Consider the following 22,662-nt stretch of genomic DNA (forward strand, 5'->3'; position numbering starts at 1 on the left):
GTCAAAAAGCCTGGACTTTAATTTGTTATGGGGAATGGTTGTATAAAGTGTTGAAAAGTCATACATTTTTGATGTTATTGATTTTGGTAAAATTTTGTGATTTCAAATTTTCTTCAAGTTCCTTGAAGTTTTTAAGTATCCATATCTGATTTACACCACTTCTCGAAAAAATGTTTTACAGTACTCCTGAAGTTTCTCCATTACTCTGTAAATATTTTAGTGAGGAGTAAATAACCTCCTCAATGAGTAAAAGCATTACCCTCCTCAATGAGTAAAAGCAATACCTTCCTCAATGAGTGAGTGTTACCCTCCTCAATGGGTGAAAGCATTACCCTCCTTAATGAGTGAAAACCTTACCCTCCTCAATGAGTGAAAGCGTTACCTTCCTCAATAGGTGAAACCATTACCCTCCTCAATGGGTAAAAGCAATACCCTCCTAAATGAGTGAAAACGTTACCCTCCTCTATGAGTGAAAGAATTACCCTCCTCCATGGGTAAAAGCATTAGTCCTCAATGGGTGAAAGCATTACCCTCCTCTATGAGTGAAAGTGTTACCCTCCTCAATGGGTAAAAGCATTACCCTCCTTAATGAGTGAAAAGGTTACCCTCCTCAATGAGTGAAAGTGTTACCCTCCTCAATGGGTAAAAGCATACCCTCCTCAATGAGTGAAAGCATTACCCCCATACCATCCTAAATGAGTGAAAGTCTTATCCTCCTCAATGAGTGGAAGGGAAACATTCCAGCATTACCCTCCTCATTGACTGAAAGCATTACCATCCAGCATTACCCTCCTCAATGAGTGAATGTGTAACCCTTCTCAATGAGTAAAAGCTTTCTCCTCCTTTATGAGTGAAAGATTTATTCTCCTTTACGAGTGGAAGCTTTAAACACTGCATCCTGTTAGTAAAAGATTTTCCTCAAAATTAATAAAGGCATGAATGAATAGTCGATACAGATTTTGTGTGGTGATTTTTTTATTAGGTCATAAGACTATCAAAATCTTTAGGAAGTGTTTTAATCATAACTTCTTGTATTTCATTATTTTCATTTAATCATTTTTTACATGGTAAAATTAAATTTATATTCATTTTCAGGTTAACTGAATTTTTTAAAACTTTTAATATAGATATTAAAGCATAAATTTGTGAAGAATGCAAAAAATAAGGATGTCTGAAGATGAAAACTTCATTTTCATCATGTAACTTAGCAAAAATAAAGCCTGAATAACTTAAAAATTTCTATAACATATTTTTATAAGTAAGCCATAACCTGAATAAGCAACAACTTCATTACCCAAATGTTTCTGATCCACTCACACAGTTATATACATGTAGATGTACAAGATTTTAAACCTTGTCCTTTTCATTTCACTCATATAATGCATTTTATATTTGTTCTTCTGGCAGTTTTGTAATGAAGCCCTCAGATCCCCCCGACTCTAACTCCTAAAGTCCTCTGACTGACACAATATCAATTTTGTCTCCCTCAGTAAAAAAAAAAGGAAAATTTTATTTAACCACTTTAATGAGTTGTTTATAATGATGTTGATATTATCATCATGATATATAAATATACAATGTACACAGGGAGGTCTATTGATAAATAATTCCCCATCAACTAGTTCATTAATAAATCAAAAGCTGTCATCTTTAAATCACATCTGTCACATGACTTGAATTATGTGACCTATTCAGATTCCCAACACATCTTGATCTATGCAGAGCACCCTAAACAACAGAAGGTCTTCAAATTATTTCTGCATTTTTAATACAATTCTAGCATCTATGACTTACAACTTTGATTAAGAAGATAATTCTCTTCACATGAAATATAATACCTTTTTAAGTTACAAGCATTCTACTGTTTATTGCACATGAGGTTTAACTTTGTATACAATATTCTATGTAATGGTACCAAACATCACATCTAGATATAATAACTTGCTCCTGTCAAATATGATTAAACCAAAGACAGCTTTATGGAAATCTAAGAATTTGACGCTATACTGAAAAGACAACTATCAACTTAATTTATTTTGATCAGAATGATATTATAGTTTTAATAATTTTACCCAAGTTCTTGTGACTGGCACCCACTTGTATTTCCTTTCATCATCCATTAAATGCACCCTTTCAAAGCAGTTATCTGAATAAGGAAAGTTTTAATGTGGACATTATTCCCCACCTGTATTAACATATGTACACATGGTTTCCTCTTCTATCATCAACTATGATAATCAATGCACCATGAAGAAGCCTTAAATTTATAATCCCAACCACAAATAGCCTACTATTATCATGTACTAATTACTTTTCCATTAGTGATTGTTGATTATGGATTGAGAAATTTACCATTCATACACTGAGTATTCATTTTTGTACACGATAAATACATTTTTAAAAAATATTTCTTAACAAAATCTGCCACAACAAAAAAGAGAAATCACCTTTCTAAAAAATAATCTTACTTAACAAATTTAACATTTACTTGGTTTAAATTCATTCTTAAAGTTAACTGCTTCAACAAACATTATGCTTTTCTTTCAGAATTTGTCACCATACTCCATAATAAAAGAGTTGACTTAAAATTTAAAAAACAACACATACATGTACAGTACATGAACATGTTCATATCTGTGAAACTCAACTTCTTATATATTGTAAACTCTTGAATATCCATAAATCTTTGACAAACTGAACTAAACTAGAACTCATACACATACAACTGTAGCTCATCATGGCAGAATGCACCATCAGTGTTTTAAACATGTATACACTCTTCACACAAGTATCTGCTAAAAAGAGGTTTCCTTAATAATTTAGGTAAATATCTGCATGTTATATGGAATGTATAATACCTTGGACAATGTAATAATGGCAACAGTTACATATATCTATAAAAACTGAAGGACTTCATTTAACCTGTATCCACCTTTTATACTTTGCTGCATATTCCATGAGTACCCCCTCCCCTCCTCAAATAGTCTATGCTATATTATGAAAGTGATCACCATTTAGTGTGGTATGCACATGGCATTTTATCACATTCTATAATTCAATGCCCAAAACAATCAACAAAAAGCAATATGTAATGCATTTTGAGAAATAAAACTTATGTTGAGAGTCTAGGGGAATATGTAGAGGCCAAAAAAATATATATTACAAACATAAGACATTTACATGTACATTCGCAAATTATTTTTCCCTAAAGCTGACATTTAATGCTTTTAATGTATTAATTTAGGAATTTAAAAGTAAAAACACACAACCCATGATACTTTTCCTGATCATACTCACAAACTTTTACACAACTTAACACATCATCAGAAAGAAGACCATCATTATTTTCTATATCACCTCTACTCTAGCACAGTACCAAACACAAGACACAAGCTAATTACAACAGCCTAATGATTTCGGTCTTCTTTCACTCTCATTTGCCTGTACAGATTATCTCCCTTTACACAGTCTTCTGTCTATCACATGGTTTGCTCCCCTGGGTATGCACTAAAATTGATGCTCCAGTAAATCTGCTAGGATATTTGGTACAGGAGGTTTGCTAGCACGTATTGTTAACCTGTACATCTGTAAAATGGAACAGAACCCATGGCTTCAAACATTGAATCTATGAACAACAAAATGCATGCATTTTGGGGTCAACTCAGATTAAATGGTATTTGGCATGATCAGAATATTTTAAGCATAAATACTGCACAGACTTTTAAAGACCCATATAACATAAAGAATTAGCTGTAGCAAAATGCTTTATGTGTACTTTAAATAGCAGGCTTCATATTCTAGGCTTTGCGCCAAAGCCGCTCGAATATGAAGCCAACTATTTAAAGCACACTCACAGTACAACAATGCGCTAATTCATGAATACATTTAATAAATCATTAATAAATATAATACATAGTGCGGACTTATGTAGCGCTAATTCATTATTACGTTAACCACTCAATACCCAGTGATTGCGCTAAATTTTGAATTTGAATCATCAATTTATGTACACATACAGTAGTCTAGGGATTAACTGAGCAAACAATCCATTACCTGGGCAGCTTTATTTGGTTCTAGTCGAATGAGACAGCCAATCTGGGCTGATCTGGTGTGAATGATTCCAGCAGCTACATAGTTTTCTGGGTTAGGGTCAATTCCTTCCAAGACACTCACTCCAAATCCCAAGATCTATTACATTTGTGTAAAAAATCAGACATTAGATATGGAATCATTGCAATAATATATCTACATCACATTTGCAAACACTATGAATGAAAATAAACTCAGAAAATGACTGAAATGACTATAAAAGCACAGTCTGTATGCTTACTTTAGTCTTGTTCTGTTCAGAGTCTATTGGAAATTTGGCTTTAAACACTTTCTGACATTCTTGATTAGGCCTACAAAGAGAAGCACAACATCTTTTCATTTTAAATATTCAAGTGTTCACTTTGTATCAGAGAAGAAAATGACAAATGAAGTTCAGTTATAGAGCCTGTTAAATTTATTTGACATTCAACCTACTGTGAAAGGGCCTTCCATCTGGAGAAAAATGTGGCAGAATCCATTTCAACGGGCTCCGATAATTTGCTACACATTACTGGAAGCTTTAGTTTCAATTTCTGAGAATTACCATTACACCTAAAACACATACATAGTTTCCTATAACCTGCTTCAGATTCTAATACAAGTATTTATGTATAAAACACTCAGGTACAACAATTTACACAAAACAGAGTCTGTTTTGAGGAAGAGTGCCCGATTTACTTACGTGAAGGAGATAGCCAGAATAGGAGCCTCTGCAAACTCGGTAATACATTCAATATTGATAACCTGTTGGACCTGAGCTCCACTATCTATCGTGGTATCTACAGGCTTTTGTGTACATGTGATCTGTAAACTGCTGTTAAGGCACCTACTTACATGTATCTAAAATCATTCTATAAGAAACTTTGTCTTCCCTTGACTTTAAACACAAAATTATTGATACAGGTACTTAATTCCTAAAAATTCTATAACTTAGTACATTTTCTCAATCTTACATCAAATGACAACCTTCGCTGAAGAATGATCACAATGAAAATCTGATTCCAATGTTTTTATGAATATTGTAGAAAACTCATGAAAATTATTTACTTTAGCAGGAATTAAGATACATGTAAATACTTTGTACATGTATTTGGAAGTAAATTAACATCAATATGATTACTCTGATAAGCCTTCCTCAAGTTATTTGCCCACTTACAAGGATATCCAAAACACATTGGGAGGGGTATATACAGATCACTCCAGAAACATATAAGCATTTTTGGGGGTCAAAAAGACAATTTTGAACTTGAAGTGACAATTAACACTCCATGCAATGTTGGGTCTTATTGAGATGCATCATTTCATGAAGTTTCATGATGATTTGATTAAAAATAAAAGAGTTCTAAGCTTTTTTTATGAAAGTGTGACTTCTTCCCAATAGAAATGGCTGAACAGACCCTGGACCGAGTCATACCTATGTGTCTGTAATTCTAGACGGTCTGAATGATCACTTCTGAACTCATTACTGTTCCTGTTTTTCTATTAGGACTGTATCAGATCAATATTTATGTTCCTTGTATTTAACTTCTATATAAAGGATATGAGAACCTAGCTCTCCTGGACATTGTGTGTCTACACTAAATCCACTGAACTGGTATGATGTTTTGTTGCCGTAGAATATCCCCAGTCTCCCAAGGTTCTGTCGGTATTCAGATTTCACTCCAATTTGTAGAAGGTCATTTTCAAATAATACTCCATTATTTTTACAAATAAATCTGGAAAAAATAAGCAAATTTTCTCTATTCTGTAATACATGTATCACCTTACTTAAAAAGAGAGCACTGTAAAATTAAATCTGTGATGTAATTACATGACACACATGACAGTTTAACATCATATCATTTAGAGAAATGTATTTTTAGTATCGCCTAGACTGTCTGAAACCATAGTATTGAAATCTATTACCTGCTAATTACAATCCTATGTAGCAATTTTATCATCATACTCTTAAAACTAAAAGAAACTGTTGTTTTAAATAGCCAGAATTGATCTGACTTATGGTTGAGTCAAGGATAAAGTCTACAAATTTACACAGAAAAAAGACAATCAACTTATAGATAAATAATGAAATAAAGGACATTTTACCCAGCAACTGCAACAGTAAAGATACGAATCTTTTTTTATAGACATACTCAATAATAACTTCCTCAAACATTTCTCTGTAAACCACAAAATGCCTTACTTTTTAAAGCTGTCTTCAGCCCCAACTGTCAGACCGTTCTCATCCACTCCATTGGTAGATGGACCTGAACCCACTGTGTCAAATACATCAACCAGGAAACTTCCTGCTGAGGGACCCGTCTGTGTGGGGGCGGGGGAATTCAGGCCAAGCAGGTCATCCGAGACCGTACTGGGATTGGACACTGTAGACAGCTGTAATACAGAAAAAATATCTGTATAAGAATTAAAATTAATGTTTTCACTTATTAAAATAAAAAATATTCAAATGATGGGTTTTTTCCTGAACTGATGTGATTATTCACGTGTCCTGAATATTTCTTCAAAAATGGCCAAAAGATGATGCTATTTTTCAATATTTTGTATACAGCACAACCTCTGATCCAAAATTATACAAATATGTAATGAAAGACCTGCTTATGATAATGAAAGAACTGCTTATGAATATTATAAATCATATTTTAATTTTTGGATCAAGGGGTGTGCTCACATCTTAATTCTTTGCTGAAGGTTCTCAAATACACCTGTTTTCTGCAAAATTCAAGAACGTTGCAATTTCACACAACCCATTTATCAATACCTGGGCTATTTACAGGAAACTTTGTTATACAAACTTAAAGCACTAAGTCTCTACTTTATATTGATGTTGAAAATGGGACATAGGGTTATTGTCAATAAATTGGTATATCCACAGGGCCATTTTATGCATAAAGTGAACCTAGCTCTTTTCAGACAAATCCACACAAGTCTCCGAGAACAGGTTTGGACAAAATCATGTCTACAGACAGACGGACAGCTAGACAGACATTCTGATTCCAATATGCCCCCCTAAATTTTGTTTGCGGGGGGTACAATATTAACTCACGGGAGGAGGTGTGGGGGTGGCATGGGTGTTGACACTGTTGCTCATCTGTGCCTGGGGCATTGGTTGTTTTGGCTCCTTGTTCTCTGTTTGTTCTGTCACTGTGGGTTTCTTCTTTTTCAATTTAGCCAAAATTGATGATTCTCTCTCTGGGAATGGTGGCATTTCTTCCAAAACTGTTGCCTACAATAATCAATAGCAACAGGAGCATGATGTCCCCAACAATTTTAACCTTGGTATTATCTGTTGTCTGAATGTTACGTACATGCACAATGCTTATTTCCTATGGTGTTTAAAAAAATGCTATTGTATCTCATATACGTTCAATGAAATATAGCTATAATTGATATAGAGATAGATATTTACCAAAACATCAGTTGAGGCAACTGTGCTTAACTGTAGATATTCCACACTTCTCTGTTGTAATTCAACATCTGAATTACGAAGATTATTGTCACTTTTTAAAACCTGAAATGAAAATAGAGTGCAAGTAGGCAAAAAATAAAATGCCAAAGAGTAAATTTTTTTATGATTAAATATTTTAATTTCATTCTAGCCTTTTTAGTAAAAACTTGGGATAATGACTTCCTACAGAAGATAAAATGGGCAAATCTGGAAGTCATGCTTACATCTTGAATGGTTGACTTAATCTCAGGAAACAGGTTGACAAACTTGATGTATGTAGACAGTAGTAATCCACGGGTGGCAGGACCACACAGGTGGTACTTAGAATGTAACAGCTGGAACTGGACAAGTGGACTGTCAAAACAGAAATTAAAACTAGAAAACTGATCACATAGGTGGTGCTTATAATATAACAGCTGGTACTAGATAAGTTGACTATCAAAATAGAAAGTAGAACTAAAACCTGACCACACTTAGAACTCAGAATGTAGCAGCTACAACTAGACAAGTGGACTGCAGGACAGAAAGAGAACTTGAGAATTGACAAAGTCATAAAATGCCCTGCAGTGTTATCTCGACATTTTAACACTTACACCTCAGAATCTGCTTTCATAACATACATGTATATGTTGTGAATATGAAATCTCTATCTTGAGACACATCCATTTTATTGCCACATATATAGAAATGCATTCATTGGAAAATAAATAATCATACAAGTACATGTATATCAACTGACCTAGATCTAGGATCCCCTGCAATAAGATTGCCAAACTCCCCTAGTATGTATCCTCCGACTTTGACCATGTTCTCATGACAAGCTGGGGCCTGCAGAGCCTGAACAGAAAACAAAACTCAGTACATGTATCAGTAATTCAGTTTACAGATTAATATTACAGATTAAGCAAACGACTGAATTCATGTTTGTGGCACAAAAGACGGCTGATATCCCTATGACCTACCTCAAACACAGTCTTCGCTGCATACCCTTGTACATCATCCCTATTTATCACAATCTGTATGACTCGGTACCAGACCTATTCATGATTGAGAACGCAGTTATTACACATCTTCTAAGTTATCTTCATATTTTACAGAAAAAACAAATTTCTGGTACAATTGATACAGTACATACATGTAGTAAGCATGATTGGTTAGGAATATATTTTATTTTAACCCTGCTTTTAATGCCTTAGTGAAAGGCAAGTCACAGTGTTTCTCATGTAAAGTTGTTTTCCAGCATGTTAACAAGATCACACCCACCTCTTCACTAACGTAATCTCCAGAGATGCGGATCAGATTCAGTATGACGTCCACGTACCAAGTGTAGTCCACCGCGTACTTCTCTGCCAGAATAGCCACCTTCAGCACCTACTCAAAAAAATCAAAATGATTTCAGAAATGTAATATACGTAGTACAACAACATTTTTTAAAATCCACAAAATTTCATATTACATTATACTTTTATTTCAATAAATTCCACGATTAGAAATGTGCAACTACCTGACAATTTTACATGTAAAAATACATAAAACTATTAACAATTTCTTCTCTTCTACTCATCATTGTACTGAAAGTAATTGTATTATTCCATTATGCCTTACTCAAATCAATTTCATGCCAGTGTTATTTTCACATTTCATTCAGCTTTAAGATAGTGAAAGTACATGTACACTTGTTTACAGTCATATTTTTGTTCTATGAGATCAAATGTGTCTCAACATCAGCATCACCCAATAATTACTGCTGCAGAAAATTTATTGATTATTAAAAAAATGAAAGAAAAAGTGAGCAAGCTCACATACCCCACGCTTCCCCAAAACTCGACAATGCAACACGTAATGAATGGCACAGTGCATTTTAAATACACAGTATAATTCAAAAAAGGGGCATTACTTGCAAAAAATCATCACATCAAAACTTCTTGCATATAAGGACATTCAAATCTTTGTATGTTACAAATTTAACTGGGCTGAAGTTTCTAGATAAATAATGGAATCAAAATTTCTTGGTAATATACAAATCTATACATTATTCTGAAATACCTACAAAGTTTCAGGAAATTCAGTGCCGGAATTATGCTGACAAACTGTTATTTAAATTCCTCAGTGATTTCGATTTGTTAATGAGTGTAAGTCCATGTCCAACACATGACAGTTTACACATTTAAATAATTGATGGAAACAAAATTATGATGTAGTCATATGAATCTGTTTATATACTGTACTTATGAAATTATTTAAGGCAAAGCACACCAATTTGAAGGGGGGGGGGGGGGGGGGGGAGAGAACTATCGAAGATGGTGTGTGTGTGAGTGTGTGTTTGTGTTAAACCATTAATATTTTGATCTCAAAATCAATAGGGGTCTTTTAAGGTCATAAAATATTTCACATAGAATTTCATTATAAAAAGCTGATTCCAGTGGAGTTTCTTATTACCTAGCTGGAAAGTTTCTTCAATAAAAGGCAAAACTCTTAAGGCAAAAATAATGGAATCGGAATTTCCTGGTAATATGCACATCTACACACTGTGTACTAAATATCTGCAAAGTTTGTCCAAATTCTGTGCAGCGGTTTAAGAGGAGTTGTGCTGACAAACTGTTCATCTCTATATTCAAGATATGGCCAAAAACCTAAGTTGAAAAGTGCCGAAATTCCCAGAAAAAATAATGGAATCAGAATTTCCTGGTAATATGCACATCTACACATTGTGTACTAAATATCTGCAGAGATTGACCAAATTCTGTGCAGCGGTTTAAGAGGAGTTGCGCAGACAAACTGTTCATCTTTATATTGAAGATATGGCTAAAAATCTAAGTTGAAAAGTGCCGAAATTCCAAGAAAATATAAAGGAATCGGAATTTCCTGGTAATATGCACATCTATACATTGTGTGCTAAATATCTGCAAAGTTTGACCAAATTCTGTGCATTGGTTTATGAGGAGTTGCGCTGACAAACTGTTCATCTCCATATTCAAGATATGGCCAAAAATCTAAGTTGAAAAGTGCCCAAATTCCGAGAAAAAATAAAGGAATCGGAATTTCCTGGTAATATGCACATCTACACATTGTGTCCTAAATATCTGCAAAGTTTGACGAAATTCTGTGCAGCGGTTTATGAGGAGTTGCGCTGACAAAAAAACAGGACTGACGGACTGACTGACTGACACACTGACTGACTGACACACTGACTGACTGACACACTGACTGACTGACGGACGGGTCAAAAACATTATACCTCACGCAACTTGTTGCGTGGGGTATAAATACATAATGTTGTGTGTAGAGCATAAGCATACCATTTCCTCTCGTATTGAGTAGTCAGCAGTTTCTAAATATTCCAACATTTCCCCTACAATTTCTTCAGCATTTGTTCTGTCGCACATGGCATATAGAAGGTCCACTGCCCTCTGTCTCACACTGACATCTCGCTCAGTCTAAAATAGGTATACCCAAGTGTTTACAGTCACATCCAAAATCAACTAAACCAACAATTTACATGTTCTAGCATTTGTAACAGTATTTGGTTCTTAAATATTGTCAATGTATAATGTCAATAAAGAAAAGGGTTAGTATTAAAAAACATTATTTCTTTTATGTACATGTAATTGCAATACTTTTCATAACTCGGATCCTTTATTCTTTCAATTGGGAATTAATATCAAAAAAAAATAAAGACAGTCAAATTGTACATCTTTCTTCTACTCACTTCTATGAACTAATACAATTTAAAAATTCAGATTTCTGATAAAAAGCACTACAATATTCAATAAACTTTTCATTTGGGAATGTTTACCTTAATTTTAGGAAAACAAATGTCAATTTTCCATTAGGATTGTATTTTTTTAACTGTTCCCACACGCTAAGATATAAATTGCACACTTAGCCTGTATTTGGACCTACCTTTAATGAATTAACTACAGTTTCTTGGTGTTTTTTCACTGCCTCGTGTGAAAACTCAGATGTTGCTAACAAACACATGCTTTCCAAAGCCAAGTATCTGTTACAAAAGGAATGGTATTATTCATCAATACTTTATATCAGCTGAAATGCAGAGCTTCTATGGTTATCAAATAAGTTTTTGAACCATTTCAATAAAGAAAAGTCAAATAAACATGCCTTTCATTGATACTTATTTTTTTAAATTTTTAATATGTTAATTATAACAATATACATAAATTCTAACCAAGACCTTTGTCTAAACTTCATTAAAAAAAATCTTTCTCGGAAATAAACAATCTAACAAGTAAGTGCATGCAAAAGAAAGGCATTTTCTGCCTTCAGTGCTATACCTTAGATTAGTTTCCCTGTGCTGTAGAAATTGGCCAAGTTGGTTACAGGCCCTGACTAGAAGGTTAGGATCACTGTCCATATGAATAATTAGGTTAATTGCTTCATTAAGTACCGCATTTTTGGCATTACCATGCTGGATCTTTTTAGATTTGGGAGGTTCCTGTGCTTTATTTAATATGGTTTCTAAGCACTCTGTTAACCTTGTCCTCACGGCTGGGTCCTCTACAGTAACAACGTTAAAAAACATATTATATTTATAAATTGATCCAGACTTTTGCCTGTCCTTTTCAATTTTGCAATAAATTTTTTTTAAAAATCAATTTTTATAAAATGTCTGACCTGGAGGAGGATAATTCTGTAGCAATCTTAAGAGTTTGACAGATAACCAAGGAGCTGGTACAAAGTAATAGGTGTAATCCTGAAGGTCTGTGTATGAAGCTGTCACAATCTGAAAATTAGGTCAGAATCCATATTACTATCTTAATTGAAATTGTATTTCATTAGGTTGTAGCAATGAAAAAGATAACAGAAATTATTGCTTATGTACTTTGGTTTAAATATCATACAGCTTAATATGTCCAAACTGGATGATTCTTAAAAAAAAATCTATGTAAACGGACAATATCCAAAATGAAGGCAGAGGAAAATATGAGTTATTGCCCTTAATTTACTATTTTTTTTGTATGGTCTTCTCCTTATCATTTGTGAATTCTTGAGTACTTTAGTAAAACTCAACTGATTAAGTTGCAGCAAAATTTACATATTTTTTTTTTTTAAATGCTTTGCAACCAACAATGCATCGTATTTGGCCCAACATAATACGCATTGGTGTAAAATACGCACCCCCCTTTTTGAGCCTGAAACTGGTGGGAAAAACACAGTTTGGTTCTATTATACGCAGAGAAGATTTTACCAAGCGGTGTTCTGAACTTTTCAAAATCGTGGTAATTTGCTATTTAAATCGGCACGGAGATAAAGTGCCAAAAATTTACAGAACATGACATTTTATTCAAATGCGTTTTTATTTCTTAATCTTGACTTTCCATATCGCGGCAATCTGGAGGAAATTATTTATTTTAACAAAGCACGAGATAATGTTGCATTAAAGTATTAACAGAGTTTTTTATTTTTTTTTTAGCACACGGTGATATTGAAATTATACCTCGCCATATTCTAACTATTCTTTGTGGAAATAATTTTATTTCAACAAAGCACAAGATATTGTTGCAAGTTTAACAGTTGTCATTTTTATTTTTAGTTTAAAGTAATCATGTTGAAAATTATGTACATTTAACAGGACAAGTGATATTGCAACATCAAAGTATTCATAGACTACAATTTTCCTCTTTTGAACTTGAAATTAATTAATGAAATAAATAGCTGATTTTATAAAAATAAAATCAAAATTTAACAAGCGTGTAAAGTGTAGTTATCAACACACCTCCAAAGCTGTGGAAAATGATGTACAAAGGTGGGATATATGTCTTCATACATCGAGGTAATCTTCGTGGATATCTTATTTTCTACAGAGCACGAGTAAATGATAACACTTAAGTTTTAACATACTTCATATTCCCTTTTTTAACTCTCAATCATTTAAGCACAAGGCCGATATAAGATAAAGTAAAATTAAATTTAACAAGCGTTTAACTGTTTAAAATGTCGTAATCAACACACGCTTATACATACGAAAGATCATAAACCAACCTCCGATTTTTAACAAAGAAAATAATCAAAGCCATTAATAAGGGCAGTAAATAATCAGTGCTCTAACTGTAAAAACAATGCTTTGGAGTCGGTAAACAATTTAATTGCCTGGAGGGATGTTGAGAGATAATTATCAAGTGACAAGCGCACGTGTTCACAACATTGGCTTCCATTCATTGGGACGTATATAGGGGGGTGTTTATGTTGAAATGAATTTTCACTGTTTTATTTAAAACCTAAAATAAATTTTATTTCATTGTATTTCATTAAAAATATTACATATTACTTTTCTGACCGAGTGTCTGACTGATTAGGTACATGTTTACTATGATTACGGAAGCACGTGGCAAAGGAATGTGTGAACATCTATAAATAACATCGTTAATGGGGCCTACACGGAGACAATGAACATGCAGCTCAAATTAATTTTAACTTGCTTTTTAATTTAATTTAACTATCAAAAGGTTATAAATATAACATTTTTAACAAATCTGCGTTCCAACAATAACTTTCCGAAGTTTTAAATACGGCGATAAACAGCAAGAAATTGCATAAGTCTCTAGGTAATAACATGGTCTGTGCGTATGATAGCCATGTTTCACCTGAAAGAAAAACCTATCAAAATCCCATTGTGGTGTAAAATACGCACCCCTTTCTCAAAGAAATTTATTTTAGGAAAAAAGTGTGTATTATATTCAGCCAAATACGGTACATGTACATTCATTAAGTAAGTTATCAAATCCCATCTGCTTTCAGACAGTGATTTATACAGATAACACAATTCTTATAGATGTGTCAAGTCTAAAAATAACAAAGAGCATTCAAAATAAGAACCATTTACATGGTATCAATAAAAGATATAAATTTAAATGCTTCACATATATTGAAAATAAAAAAAAAACAAAGGGGGGAGGGAGTGTAATAAATGTATTGTTGAATTGATAATGCTAATGCTTATTTCCATTTATCTACACTCACATTGAGGCAATCAAAAAGTATGTGATACTTCATTTTGAGGATCAAATGGACAAATTCCAGATTACTCAGAGACCAGTTTGGACATATTATACTGTGTATGTCAAATTTACTTGAGTAGGTTGTACATGTGCCTGTGACATTTAATGTCTGACAAGAAAATCAATATAGTAGGTATCAAATAAACCAACACAGTCCTCTGAATAAGTGACAATTACCCTACTGAGGCGGGACACTGCTAGTGAAACACAGCCCTTGTATTCCTCTGGGTTCTTCTTCACCAGAGCTTCAATTAAACTTGCTGCTGATGTGACTACTCCTAGGTGCTGGTCATTTAGTAGGTGAATGACTCTTGATGACCACTCTCCAATCTGAATGTATTCTGGTGACGTCCGCAGCAATCGAAGCAAAGTCAGAGCTGCACTCTGTTTGACAGAATCAATTGTTTCACTGCAACAAACACAAAACATTTATCTTAGAGCTGGAAAAACAAAGCTAAGTCAAGATCAATGTAGATTCCTTATCATAAAACAAAATCACATATTTCTATAAGGTCCTTTGAGATATCTCTGGTTAAATTTTTTCTTAAATGTAGGCAGTTGAACAGACATTGTTCCAAAACATTTGAGATCTATGTACATTTTCAACACATACAAGTAATATAAGACTATAGTTCTCTAAGTCATGTACACATTTTCCTTACCCTGTCACCAGAAGTTTGGGGATTTCGTTGCCCAGGCCCTCAGCCATTTCCTTACTCCCAATGTTGGCTGTGCATTGAAGAGCCAGATTAACATGGACAGGGTTTGGACTGGCCAAGTCGTTTTTAATGGACTTAATGACGAGCTTTATCAGATCATTATTGGCACTAATCATCACAGAAATGAACAGGTATCCCTGATAAATACAACAGTATCTTATATGAACCTACACAGTTAAATATATGTATAACAATGAGAATTTACATGTATGCATGATGGATGAAATAAATATTGTTTTAAAGTAATATTTCTTTTCTCAGATTAGATTCATTTTTCTTCATTTTCTCTTTATATAAAACTGTAACTAATATCTACTTATCAAGTTATATTGCAGCTTAATTATCTTATTACTACACAGAATTTCTCAAAATCACTGTCTGAGCAGTAGAGCTCTTGAACTGCTTTTTTCAGATTTTTGCGCTTTATCAGTAAAATAAATGAATTATCAATGGACAACTGATCCACATTTCTGTGTCCCCTGTATATCAGTAGACTTACGATCTGTTTTTCTGTGTATCTATTGGAGCTAAGAAGATTGACAGCCTCCATGTATCCAAAGTCTATATCATGACCCAAGAGGAAGATAAAGAGAAGTTTACAAACATACTTCTTCTTGTGGTAGCCATCTAAAGTCTTGTCACCTGTAAAAAGATAACATTATCAAAAGCTAGCTTCATATTTCCAAAATACATTAATATAATTAATGCCTCAGAAAAAACTTAATTAACTACATCTTAGATACAGGTGACTCTCGATCTCAAGGGACCGTAAGAAAAGTTCGAGAGATCGAGGGGTTCGAGAGATAGAAAGTGGATAAAATCCGGAATTTGCAGTTCCGATCATCGTTCTACTTTTATAGATACCGGAAGTATATGTTGATAATGTCATTGCACATTTTCATTCGTATTTTACGGGTAATTCAATTGAATTCAACAACATTGGTCGTGTTTTGAATAAATATAATGATTATTTTAAGTTTCAATTAATATTAATTTGTTCTCATTTCATGATAACATGAAACCTGAATAGCAATTGTCGATTTGTGGGGCTTGATCATTCCTTCACAAGATTGCTCGTAATTGGTATTCATGTCTTGAGATAGGATTTCTTGTGCAATGTTTGCCAAACTGGGATTGTGTAGACTCTATAATAATACATGTATTAATGTTCATAATCTATGGAAAATTACGTCCCTAAATTATTTTCTCAAATTATCGTCTCGTCCAGTCAAAATAAGTTCTGAAGCGATTTGTTTATAATTTACCAATTAACCAATTAATTATATCAACACTTGGACAACTCACAGGTGTAGTATCATCTATGTAAACACCCACTAAATACGTCCATCCCAGCCCCAGGCGATCACTGTTATCCAGGTAAGTCCAAGCTGCATTAATTTTATGCTTGATTGACGTGTATACATTTGCAATCAAAACTTCGAGAGATAGAGAGTAAAAGACAATGAAATGTGTATAACGGGACCCAGGTCTTGGTTCGAGAGATGGAGAACTTCGAGAGATCGGGAGTTCAAGAGATCAGGAGTAAATTTGCCTAGTTATATAGAGGGAAAAAAACAGGACCGGAGGTTCACTTCGAGAGATCAAGAACTTCGAGAGATCGGAGTTCGAGCCATCGAAAGTCACCTGTATTTGTATTTAAGATCAATGGAGTTTAACTTCACCCTCTAATTACAAAATAATTCTTTTTCTTAAAGTGAACAGTTTTAAATATATTTAACCTTGAAAATATTTTGTATCTCCTAGCTGACTTTTTTTACCTTTGAACTTTGACCTGATGTTGGCAAGCTCCTTGTTTATTCTTTTGATTTCAGCCTCTTTACTTTTGCCTGCAAAAATCAGAATGACACAATGAACAGAATCTATTAAAGTAAAGAGTTGTTTGAGTGACATAAGTACCTCATTAACAAGGCACTACAGACCAAACCACAACATTTTGATGCTAGTAAGCTACATAAAAACTTTAATTGATGCCCTTGTCAACATAATTGATAAGTACATCAAGATAAAAGCTACTAAAACTTCTCTCTATCTCTGTATTCTAAGTTTCTAACATGCAAATCTCCTTTTTTTCTTATAATATTCCCTTTAAGGGTTAAAAAAAACTCTTATAATGCAAAATTGGAAATTTATAAATAGGTCCTCAATATAAACAAAATTCAAATGCAAGGAATGGATCAAAATTGCTTCATTTTTTTTAATTATCTGACAAGTAACCATGGGATCTTTCAACTGTTCATAAAGCAACAAGATGTGATAAACAACCTCTATCATATTCATACAGCTTATTTCCTTATAACAGGATTTTGACCCTGACCTGATTTTTACCTTGAATCCATGTCAATCAAATGTAATAAGTCCACAAACAATAGCTTTGGACAAATACTATATGCTTTTCACTTTCAGCAAGGAAATAAATCCTTTAAATTCAAGGTTTAAGTCTACTCTCATTTTCAATGATATCTCCTATAATTTTACCCAAAAAAAGACAACTTTGATGCCAGCACTCAGCTTTGTTAGATTTTAATTCAGAGTCTGGACTCAATGTAACACCTGAAATTATTTGAACAATAAGTATTGAAGAACATAAAGAACAAAGCTTCTCAAAAAGCTTTAAAACTATGCTGATTCTTCATCTGTACAATGGACACGTAAGTTGCATTCAGCACCCAAATTTGTCTTCTTCAGCAAATTTGTCAAGATTGGTCATTTTTGGCCTTATGATCACTTAGAAATGGACCTCTTTTAGAAACTTTAATATTATCCCTTATGCATAGGTAAGAGGTTACAGACAATATATGAAACTTCATTAGCAGGGTTAACATTCAATGGTTAACGAAAATTAACATTTCTGGGCAGTAGAGTACATGTGTATATGATCTTCCCTTCCAGTGTATTAATGATGTTAATCAATGACTTTAGAAAAACCTCTCTAATTCTAGCATACATTTTTTTTCCTTTCCTGTAGAACATTAATACTCCTATCATACAAATTAATTGTAATGAAAATCAACAAAGTTAAACAATCATGAACCCATTACAAGAGATACAACACAAATAACTCTATTTGATTTCTGCACAAAAAGGCATTCATTTGAAATGAGAAAACTCTGTCATGCAGTAATGGTTTCTCATGATCAATTAGATCCTAAATATCTAACATAAATCTGAGCACTACAATCCCAAGAATCAATACACAGTTATAGCACAGGATCTCGACTCTGTCCCTACGGCGAGATCAATAGGACTGCCTCAGTACAATCAATGTAGAGGACCAGCTTACCTTACATCCAGCAATCAAACTAAACACAATATAAGCATGATAAGACTTAACTTAATTTGTTTTCATCACTTAAAACACTCCATGGGATTGCTACTAATCTGAAGACTTAAGATATTTATTTTCAGGAAGAATCTATTTAACTTTTCTATAATACAGATGTGTATGAGTTCAATAGCTCAAGATTTCACTAATAATGATTTTTAACCTTCATTATGAATCATTCTTAATCGTTCATTTCAAAATAGAAATCAATTAACTGCCTAAAGTACTTTTATGTATTGTGTTCCATATCAAGCATTTATAAAGAGAAAATGTTTCCATAATGTCATTAAACTTGCTGAACAACCACTTTTTGTAACCACTTTGATTTTATTAAATTTTATTACTTTATGAGTGGGAGACATCAAATTGTAACATATATCACAATATGCTAATGTTCCTTGTTTGTTAACCTATCATATGTGCATAACATTTACATTTTTATCTTATCTACAACTGTATTAGGGTCACCAAGAAAATTATTACACAGTTTGCTTTCTTAACTGAAAACATATTGAAATTTATCCAACTTCTTTTTTTATACACATGACACAGGACATGATATGCATATTAATCATAATTACTTTTCTTGATGTCTTAATAATCATTGTGTGAGGATGAGCACCTGTTACATCACCTGATCAATATCTGATGCTGTATACAGAATAGAAAGCTATCATCATCTGATTAATTATTTACCTGGCACTCATAGACAGGTAAATGCAGACAATGTCCTTTACATGTGAAGGAGATTCAAATGTTGTAATCATTACTTCTCCTTACTTTCAAGACTTGATTATTTAGCAGTACATGTATTATAGTTTAATTAATTTGGTCTCAGCAGTATTATATTTTACTTTTAAAGACTGAAAAAAATGGTTCACATACATTTCAATACTCCATTATTTAGTTGAAAATCAAAACAGAAAAAGCACTGCAAAAGATTTATCTATCACTTAATAATTTTTAATTTAGTAAATTTAAAAATAAAAACTTCATTCTATTATTTTAAGAGTCATATATTACAACTCAAGCTGAACCAGTGATATTTGAGAATATTCCACATAATACATGCATGAAATGGAAAATATCAAAAAGTTTACCAATACCACATACAGATTATTCAATGATCTGTTTATCATATTGATCCTTATTAACTGTTGACACTTTGCTCAAATGATGCTACACCCTTCTACATGACAATTTTTAAACTGTGTTAGAAACTATCACGCTATATACTATAGTCACACCTCTCTCATGTTTCATAGTAATTGTTATACCTGAATTATTTACAAATCTGTTACCAATTTTATATTTAACATATCAACTAAGACTTATGGTCCTTTTTCAAAACATGATTTACTAAGCATTCCAAGGGTGTAATTATTCTGTGTAGAAATAAATGGATTGATTTTCAACATTTCATATTTGAATCTCTTCTTTGCTATTCTTAATTAAGCATTATATTGTATTTATAAAGTCACTGTCATTTTTGTGTTTATTATACTGCAAAGTTAAGTGCATTTGTAAAAGAGTCTTTCCTCCCTGACTGGAAGATAATCTATACAATTTGTTGCCAAGATGACTCTCACTCCCTTGGTTCTAAAGACAAGTCTAAATTATCTCCCTTACTTTAGTTACAGTTCTGGATGTTGGAAATATGTTACTTAAAGTTACGGATGTCAGAGATGCAATCTAATTAAAATTAGATGTAGCGGATTCGGAACATCTACTTTTAATTAGAGTGGTCAACAGTCCGCATATCTTTATCTCTTCCTTATTGGTACTGAGAGTCATTAGTGAGTCACAGTAACTGCTCTGGTTTTAAGATAATAGACTTAAGACAGAATTTCAAATCACTATAACTTTTTAAATAATTTTTGAAAATCAAACAAAATTTTCATGGTTTGTTCAAGTTTAAATAATGCTCAAACCTGCAAATTTTTAAATACATATCTGAAATAAATATCAAGGTACTAAAAATCAAAATTCTGACTTAAGTCTATTCTCAGTTTATGGTCTTGAAGCCTTATGTCCGAGATGAAGACCAACATTCCCCACATTATCTCCCCTATTGGTATGGAGAGTCATTACTTACAATTACGGATGTCGAAGATGAAGACCCCATATGTTATCTCCCCTATTGGTATGGAGAGTTATAACTTACAATTACGGATGTCGGATATGAAGACCAACATTCCCCACATTATCTTCCCTATTGGTATGGAGACTCATTACTTACAATTACGGATATCGGAGATGAAGACCAACAGTCCCCGCATGTTATCCCCCTTCACAGCAGGCATGATGCCTTGTTATATGGACCTGGAAAAAATAATGTAAAATGCATAATTTATTCATCTTATGTTTAATACACAAATCTTTACCTTACAAAAATTTGCGTTAGCTTGTATGGAATAAATAAATTGCTCTAAATATGAAAGATACAGTCTTAATTTAATTGGAATTCCAATTTGGGATTTGTTTAAAATCTCAGACTTTATAGACTCTAAACCTTTCAACAAGTACGTCTATGTTTCCTAGGTTAAGTTTCATATAACTAGTATGCACTCAGATTTTCCTTATGGCAACATGGTGTTTGGTCAGAGTCACACTGACTGTTGAGTGCCAGTGAAACTGTCATCTGCTATTTTCATGAAAATGAGGAAAAATTTTCCCTGTATTCAATTGAATATAATGAAAAGAATACAGTATAGAATGTATCATGGCCTTCAAAGATCCATTAATGAATAATGTATAGACACAAAAAATTTCCTCCAAAACAGCAAGATGAAAAATAATAATTTTTGTACAGAGTGAATAAAAAGACAATATCATGCAAATATTCAAATTTACTCAATATCCTGGTCATTGATCAGGTAGAAATTGTCAGGGATTGTTGCTTACACAAAGCTTTAGATTCTGGATGATTAGAGTTGAAGCTCGGCTCTATTTTCACAATGGCATTTTTTCTTTCATTTAGCATGTTTAGTGAAACCAACAATGACATTCTGACAATAAGTTACCAAATGAAACCTGCACTTATAATACTATTTTTAAGTCAAATATTGATCATTAGAACATGTTACTTTGGGTTAATTGTTTCTGAATCAGAATGTCCTTTAGCTCCTGCTATCCTAAATTCAGGACTGAGAGTCCTAACAGGGCCGTCTTGCCCTATTCCCAGTTCTTGGGAAGTTAATGGATTGTTACATGTTTATATATCATGATATACATGATATATGGCACATACAATAGACAAAATAAACTCTGGATACTAGCAAACACAACACATTACTAATTTTTTTGTAGACACCTGTATTACATCTTTATATAATTGATTGTATAGGGATATATTTTTTTGCATAAATCAGGGAGACTGTAGAAATAACAACAAAATCTGCAATGCAGCATACTCCCACACCTCAACATGCTCAATTACCAAAATTCATTTCATTTTTAAAAATTTCTCCAAGTAAAAGACATCATTTTCTATGACACCTTATCTATGATAATCAAAATCAAATGTATGATTTTGGTATAAGGTGCGAAACATAGCATTTCTGATCCACGCCGGGGGTGTCACTTCCTGTCTGTAAACAGACTTTTACTTCTGTCTGCCAAAGAGCTTCTCGTTAAGCACAAAACTGCGGAGGGAAGTTGAATGAAACTATCTTTTCCTTCAATCTTCAACACAACTTTACTTCAAAAACGCTCACTAAAGTGGATGCAATGAATGGAAATGAACTTATCAACAATTTATTTTAAATGTTGTAATGTAAATTACTATCGCTTTTGATCGAATGCAATATTATAAAACCAAACAGACTCATTATTGTGTATTTTCGTATTACCTTATCCTGATAATGTATCGATGCTATAATCACAAATCACATAAAAATACGAATATGTTATTTCGGGAGGTGGGTCATCGGCGAGAAAATAGTCGCCATTTGCAAATTCGTGAATGAGGTCACGACACCCACTTCCAGTTGCTATCGATATTTTCTGTTGATCGAGCCCGACTAAAATGAATTCAACACGATTTTTTCC

At 33.1% G+C, this 22,662-nt stretch overlaps 1 protein-coding gene across 1 annotated transcript; it reads right to left on the reverse strand.

The window, feature by feature from the left end:
* Positions 1-1,507: 1,507 nt before the first annotated feature.
* On the reverse strand, positions 1,508-22,593 carry LOC133191203 (AP-2 complex subunit alpha-2-like). The gene is made up of 23 exons (XM_061326938.1): positions 22,464-22,593; positions 20,852-20,934; positions 17,048-17,116; positions 15,769-15,911; positions 15,213-15,406; positions 14,728-14,959; positions 12,167-12,275; positions 11,827-12,049; positions 11,438-11,534; positions 10,834-10,971; positions 8,798-8,905; positions 8,497-8,571; positions 8,274-8,371; positions 7,759-7,888; positions 7,496-7,597; positions 7,133-7,312; positions 6,272-6,462; positions 5,642-5,804; positions 4,772-4,905; positions 4,525-4,641; positions 4,331-4,400; positions 4,054-4,188; positions 1,508-3,585 (listed from the first exon to the last, which is right to left on the reverse strand). Exons 2-23 carry the CDS (start codon positions 20,913-20,915, stop codon positions 3,508-3,510), a joined length of 2,850 nt encoding a protein of 949 aa, XP_061182922.1. The 5' UTR covers positions 20,916-20,934; positions 22,464-22,593; the 3' UTR covers positions 1,508-3,507.
* Between the last annotated feature and the right edge of the window lie 69 nt (positions 22,594-22,662).

The sequence above is a fragment of the Saccostrea echinata genome, unplaced genomic scaffold (assembly GCF_033153115.1).
Source record: "Saccostrea echinata isolate AGI-Se365-2 ecotype Australia unplaced genomic scaffold, CSIRO_AGI_Sech_v1 ptg000023l, whole genome shotgun sequence".
Taxonomy (NCBI): domain Eukaryota; kingdom Metazoa; phylum Mollusca; class Bivalvia; order Ostreida; family Ostreidae; genus Saccostrea; species Saccostrea echinata.